General features: G+C 36.2%; 1 protein-coding gene and 1 long non-coding RNA gene across 5 annotated transcripts; one reads left to right on the top strand and one right to left on the bottom strand.

Moving 5' to 3' along the window:
- Window positions 1–840: 840 nt before the first annotated feature.
- LOC116168705 lies at window positions 841–2,997 on the bottom strand. The gene is made up of 3 exons (XR_004144820.1): window positions 2,181–2,997; window positions 944–1,099; window positions 841–883 (listed from the first exon to the last, which is right to left on the bottom strand). It is a non-coding gene; the product is annotated as an uncharacterized LOC116168705 (long non-coding RNA).
- Window positions 2,998–3,633: 636 nt separating this feature from the next.
- On the top strand, window positions 3,634–5,019 carry LOC116168696. Of its 4 annotated transcripts, XM_031484647.1 has the most exons (5): window positions 3,637–3,887; window positions 3,938–4,138; window positions 4,192–4,308; window positions 4,360–4,581; window positions 4,775–5,019. In XM_031484647.1, the coding sequence occupies exons 1-4, from the start codon at window positions 3,833–3,835 to the stop codon at window positions 4,569–4,571; spliced, it is 585 nt and encodes a 194-aa protein (XP_031340507.1). In that variant the 5' UTR covers window positions 3,637–3,832; the 3' UTR covers window positions 4,572–4,581; window positions 4,775–5,019. The 4 variants fall into 4 exon arrangements, with proteins under 4 accessions (XP_031340508.1, XP_031340507.1, XP_031340509.1 ...); XM_031484648.1 differs by lacking the exon at window positions 4,775–5,019 and having other exon boundaries at window positions 3,634–3,887; window positions 4,360–4,636; XM_031484649.1 differs by lacking the exon at window positions 4,775–5,019 and having other exon boundaries at window positions 4,433–4,574.
- Window positions 5,020–6,580: the final 1,561 nt, after the last annotated feature.

Here is a 6,580-nt window from a genome sequence, read left to right as displayed (position 1 = left end):
CTACACTGGCCTTAGTTGCTCCTGTTAAGCCAGTTATGAAGAAATAGGCAATAGGTAATTTCCAATGTCCATCAATTGCAACCACCATCAGTACAAGGACTTCTGTTGCACATTCTAGGTTATCGTCTTCTATGCCTGTACCTAGATCCACATATCCCCATGATTTCCCAGCAACAAAATCAATTTGTTTTTTAATGGCCATCTCATCCAACATTAAGGCACACAAAGTTGATTTACCCAATCTATTGTTTTCTTCCACCTTTCCTTTCAAGAGATCAAAAGAGGTCTGCGAAAAACCAGGCAAGCAGTAAATATTTGACATCCATGCTCTTATGGTCGATTTGGCCGGTAGTGCAAGTCTAAAGGTCTTTCTAACATATTCGTAGGCCCTACTTGAAAAAAAATTGAGCGTCATGGCGAAACTTCTCAGTTCTGGCGGGAATATTTTTCTGGTGACCTTGCCCTTCCTTGAGTTGTCAAACAGTCTCTTCATCAAAACTGCTGGCACACCACTGCACGATGTTTCAATAATATTATAGGCTTCATCGTTAATGAGTTTTTTATTTCTCAGGTGCAGAACAAGGTTCTTCAAGCTTGTAACTTTTGCCGATAACCTTACGATTCTGCGTTTTGAAGTTTTTAGTCGAGTCGTCAATAGCGTTCGTTTAGCCTTGTTTTGCACCAAACCTTGCTTCATTTTTCGAGGACTCAAACTGTAAAATTGTTCAATTAGAAGTTACGCCAACAAAAAATAGGTACGTACGAATAGCAGTGATCCAGTCTCGTCAACTTTCTTCTTTTTTTGGGCGATCCTACCAAACCATCTGAATCACTTTCTTCAATCGCACTGGAATTTGACGGTAAGGGTTCTATGGGATTCAAACTGTAAAAATGATCAATAAGAAGTTGCGCCAACAAAAAAGTTTTTGAAATAGGTACGTACCAATAGCAGTGATCCAGTCTCTTTAACTTTCTTCTTTTTTCGGGCGATCCTACCAAACCATGTGATTCACTTTCTTCTATCACATTTGAAATTGAAGATAAGGGTTCTAATGCTTCTGCAGCGACTGGCAACAGTAGAGGCTGGCGTTTGGTTAATCTACAGACAAAATTTATTGTATCAACAAAGAAATAATAGCCCGAGAGCTGGTAGACATTTTTGGGTAGGTAGTTGAGGCACGCTGAAAACTTGTCCAATACTTCTCCAATAATACTGACCCAAACAGAAAACTGCAGACCTGGCTGAGAAGTAGCGGGGCTAATACTTTGCCAGGCGCCTTCAAAGTTTGAAAAAATGTATACTGGCCGCCATAAATACATGAACACCCACTGTACTTTGATCACTTTTGATCTTCAAGATCATCTAAACTGTTTCCAGGTAAATCATTTAGCCATCAACCCATCATACCCCACTCCATTGGTGGTAGATGCCGCTGAACGCCACAGTACTGTAGATGTCGTTTTTCTGGCTTAGTGTTACTTTAATTTGTATCATGTTGAAACGTTTATCGTTTCTTATTTCGAAATAAAAGTGTAAACAAATATAGCAAACGAGTTCCTGGGTATAGCTATAGCTAGGCATTCGTATTATATAAAGCTATGCTGAATTTCATTCAATTTGGTTCATATAAATAACGAAGATGCCAAAAGGGCATTCCTTATTTTTGCCCTACATTACCAATTCACGAACTCCGATTTACAAATTTGAAAAACAATCACCTGCAAAATTTCATCGTAATCGGTCCATTTGTTTTCGAGATATCGTGCTAACGGACAGACGGACAGACATCACAAAATTATGAACTCGTTTGGAGTTCGTTAATAAAAACAATTGTCCTGAAACTTTCATCAAAATTGATCAAAGTATAGTGGGTGTTCATGTATTTATGGCGGCCATTATATACATTTTTTCAAACTTTGAAGGCGCCTGGCGAAGTGTTAGCCCCGCTACTCTCCAGTCAGGTCTGCAATTCTGTGTTTGGGTTATTATTGAAGAAGTATTGGACAAGTTTTCAGAGTGCCTCAAATACCTACCCAAAAATGTTTACCAGCTCTCCTACTATGAGCGCTTGAGGTACACCTCAGGAAAGAAAATAGTCAAAGTGAATGTTTTTGTATAGTTTTGATAAATCTATATGAACAGTTTATATACCCACTTATACCTAAATAAAAATACTCACTGATGTTGAAGTTCTAAATGTGTACGAAGTGAAGTAAAACCAGGTTTTTCAGGCCTCAATTTCAACGTTGGCAAAGCGCCTTTTTTCAATTTTCCACTTGGTAAAAAACTTGCAGAGGAGAAATGAAGAGAGCAAATAACATTATGTGCACTAATGTCGTCCTCTCGATTTCTTCCCAAAGCATGTAGCCATAAAACACGTCTAGCGTTAGTTATCCTGAAAATACAGTAACACAATATGCAATTGCTTGTTATTTATTTATGGATATATAGTTACCTACTTATACTTACTTAAAAAATTTTATTCCCTGAGTAGGTTCTCGCATTTTGCAGAAGGGCACAAGACAAACTTTTGGCATTTTTGACGAGCAAAAAGTTCAAAATAAAAACAACAAAATGTGCGTTCAGTTTTATACGTTGATCGATTATCGATTTCGTTTGATACGACTGGATCCGACTTTTTAGAGCGAGCTCGCGGATTTAAAAAACAGCTGACTAATAAGTAATTCGGTAGCCTTAGAAATTAGCATTAGCTGTTTCTCCTGGACTTTTAACTTAGGTGTAACCTGCGTATTAAAATGAACCCTGAACAGCTTTTAGCTGTAATTAATTTTTCGAAAATTATGTTTAATGAAGAATCTAATTAAGAATAAAACCCCCATCAAAACTTGCATATACTTCCAAAAGTTCTGAACTTTGCGGAAAAATTGCTCTTCGATTTCCATCTCTTTATTTTAAGCAGCACTTTCGATTGCGGTCTGAAACCATTGATTATACACACCTGTATAATCACTGCTGAAACATTTAAATAGTTATAAAGGTAGGTACTACAATCATGTAGGATCAACTGAAAAATAAATTTATTAAAAGACTCGCATTTTAAAATAAGCTTTATTTATGCACAGATCTTCGCCTACTAAACATTGAAATAGCGGCAAAGAGTATAATGTAATGAGGCATGCTTAAATTATTGCTCCAAAGCGTCCGTTTATTTACAAATGAATCTGAAGCAAATGACAAGATTTTGCTCTGCTTTGTATGTAATTATGTAACTGAATGCAGCCAAAATCGCGCTGCTTCTCCTTTCACGCACCGCGCATGCGTCCCAACGGCTCCGCCATTAAAAGTCGGCCACTGTAGTTGGGGTTATTTTTCCACGCGCAGGTCGTATGTACTGCCCCTCTATTTACTTATATACAACTCTGTGGAAACTATACAACTTTGCCAATTTAACCGAAGTTGTAATAATAACAAAGATAGCCATGTTATCCTACTCAATTTAAGACACCCTGTATACGGTTACTCGGTAGTCGTTTGCATAATGGATTTGGTTTTTGGAAATTATTCCTTGGGGTTTTCTAACGAAACGATGATTCATAATAATCATAGATTTAATGAGGTAGATAGGAAAATTTCAGTTTCTGGAAAATTGATTATTTGAACCAAATACTGTATATGCTGCGATGATGTTCTTGTCACAATGTGTAGGTATGTATTAAAAAGTGAAATGACAATATAGGTGTGGATGATCTATTCCTGTTTATCTATTTCTGACATTGATACCTTTATTTGCAATTAACTGTAATATCAATCTTATCAGTAGCAAGTACGGCCCACTCCTTTTCTATCGTTGTATTGTATACATAACTGATCATGACACTTGTGTCAAGATCCTTCGATACATTTTGGCTCCTACTAGCCTATATTCGTAAGTATCTAATCCTCTCGAGTACATGAATGTACTGAGCTATCTTTTAGATTGTTTCACCTATGCTAATAATATAAGTTTATATACTGAAATAAACGGAACGTACGATACGTCGAAACCTTACTGCTTCAGATTTACCTGGCTAGGAACAGAGTTCACGAAGGAAAATGTGATCAATACAACTTGCGCGGAAATTTTAGACGCCAAAAGAGATAATCACATCCCGTGTAGAAATCCATTGGTAATAACATGTAAAAAAATGTAAGGACGATTTACTGCATTAGAATCACTGGTGCGATTGTAGATGATGGTTCACCACCTGACATCAACTACATCTGGGAACACCACAGAGATCAAGTGGTAACACGACAAGCTAATGGACAAGTTTGTGTGAAGTACAGTTTCATCTATAACAATGTTGGTGAGTGCCCCATGATTGACCTACATTCTTCTGTCCTTTTTTTTGTCATAGTTCAAAATATAACGTATCTCACTACAAAAGTCTCAATGAGTGGAGAAAGCGCGGTAACCGATGGTTGTTACAGGCAAACTGTTGATGGGCATGAAGTCGAGCTATGCGTTTGTAAGTCGTTCTCTGGAATAGGAAAACCGTGTAATACGGCATCTAGAAACGCAATTCCGATGGTTACTCTATTTTTGACCACCATATTAATTATTAAATAAATACCCTAAGGTACATTGTCATAAGATTTAAAATTTATTTTTTAATACAGTTCATATATAACGCACGTATGTACTTGTGATTTGGTTTTTTTAATCGAATTTTAATAGAATTATTTGCAGTTCTCGTTTAGTGAACTCAATTTTTTGTGGTGTCATATTTCATCTTCAAGGCCATCAAAGATTAATGGTCCTATCTTTTGTAGGTTAAAGGCTACTCGCCTCCTATTTAAATGGTATATTTTTAACGTTTGTACTCTGAAAGACGACAACCATTGGACTTTGAACGGCGAGAAAACTTTGGACTTTGAACAGCGACCAACATTTGGATTTTGAACGGCGAGCAACCTTAATTTTAATTTCAAAGGTTACCATCGTTAACATTTATGACATTATAATTTAGTTTTGAAAGTCCTCGTCAGTTCTCGTCAGGAACAACGCAAAAATAAAAAAATGCAATAACAAGTCTTTGTTTTATGTATTATTTGTGGAAATATCAAAAAAGTATAAAGAATAAGCATTCTGTAAAAATAGTCTCTTAGTAGGGGGTATTTTTATATTTTTCATAGCCTGCTTAGTTTTTAATTTTGTTCAAAATATCCCTCAAAAACATTAAAAACAATCAGTTTGTAACACGCTGTATACATGACTACGACCTTTTCTTTCACTAAATTTGCCTACTGCATCAACATAATTGATTTCTAGAGAGATTTCTTTTTATATGGATAACATTGGTGCAAATAAGTTTTTTTTTATTTAATTTGTGTGCCTCGACTACTAGTGGCCATTGGCACGTCTACAAGTACCTTTACTTACAATGCGCGAATTTGTAATAATATTTCGCTTATTAGACTATTATATAAAATTGCACAAGTTTGTACGTTTTTAATACTTTTCGGTAATGTCTTAACTTAAGTTTGTAGAAACCGCCCCCTTTCTCCCCCTTTAAGCCGCCACTGATCATAATCTTTATCTTAAACTGACAGTTATTATTACATATATACTTACACTATTTGAAATGGCAAGGTAGGTATATTGATTCTATGTATAATCAAACACATTTTTTTCTTTAAATTTGGACTTTAACATTGAAATTGCTGTAGCTGATTACAGGAGTACAAAAAATAGCGTAGGTATACGCCACAGGACTAAAGTGCGCCCTAATCCCTCGGGTGCTTGTTGTCCTCAACTACGTTGCGGTTAACGATCTGCACCTAGTCCTACTCACTTGGTATGTAATATACCACTTTTTAATTAAAAAAGGTGCACTAAAAATGTAATATGGAGTACAAGTATGAGCCCAAAATAGGGACAATAACTTATTTAAGTTACTTCATTTGCCGTGGTAGCAATGGTCTTTCGGGGGTGAATCTTCCGCAAACGTATTTTCTTGATACGAATCTTCCGGGGGCGAATGTTCCGGTGGTGAATATTCCGAGGCCGAACTTTTCTAGGGGCGAATTTACCACACACAGTTTCTTAAACACTCAGAATTGTACATTCAGATTTCAGACACATATGTACGGTTTTGGTCAGAAGTAATGTTCCTCGATTATCTCAAGTGTAGCACATAATTAATATACCGGATCTCCTGTGAGATTTGAGCTTCTTTTCAACATGAAGAAAATGCCTAAGATTGAAATGAAATTGAACTAATTCACGGAGAAACTGACACATTGGTACTTTTTCTACAGTTGCAGTTTCTAAGGAAGGACATTTACTTCTGACCACGACTGTACCTTTTATAAAATTAAAAGGTTGTTAATAGTTCCACATAGGTATTTTTCTCAACCTCATAACAAAAGAAACGCGGGGTACCGTACCGTTTCTGCACTTGCCAGTACAGTAAGTACATTCACATTGTCATAAAATAGTTTATGTTGACGACTACTGTTAGGAATTAATTTCAGAATAATTTATAACATATTTTATAAAGGACGAAGAATATTCTGCAGCGTGAATCTAAGCTAGAACTGGTCCAGAGGAAGTTATTCCAGTAATTATTGCGTGAG

This window comes from Photinus pyralis, unplaced genomic scaffold (assembly GCF_008802855.1).
Source record: "Photinus pyralis isolate 1611_PpyrPB1 unplaced genomic scaffold, Ppyr1.3 Ppyr1.4_LG4, whole genome shotgun sequence".
Taxonomy (NCBI): Eukaryota; Metazoa; Arthropoda; class Insecta; order Coleoptera; family Lampyridae; genus Photinus; species Photinus pyralis.
The sequence above is the reverse complement of the archived record's forward strand: the minus strand, read 5'-3'. Positions and strand labels throughout refer to the sequence as shown.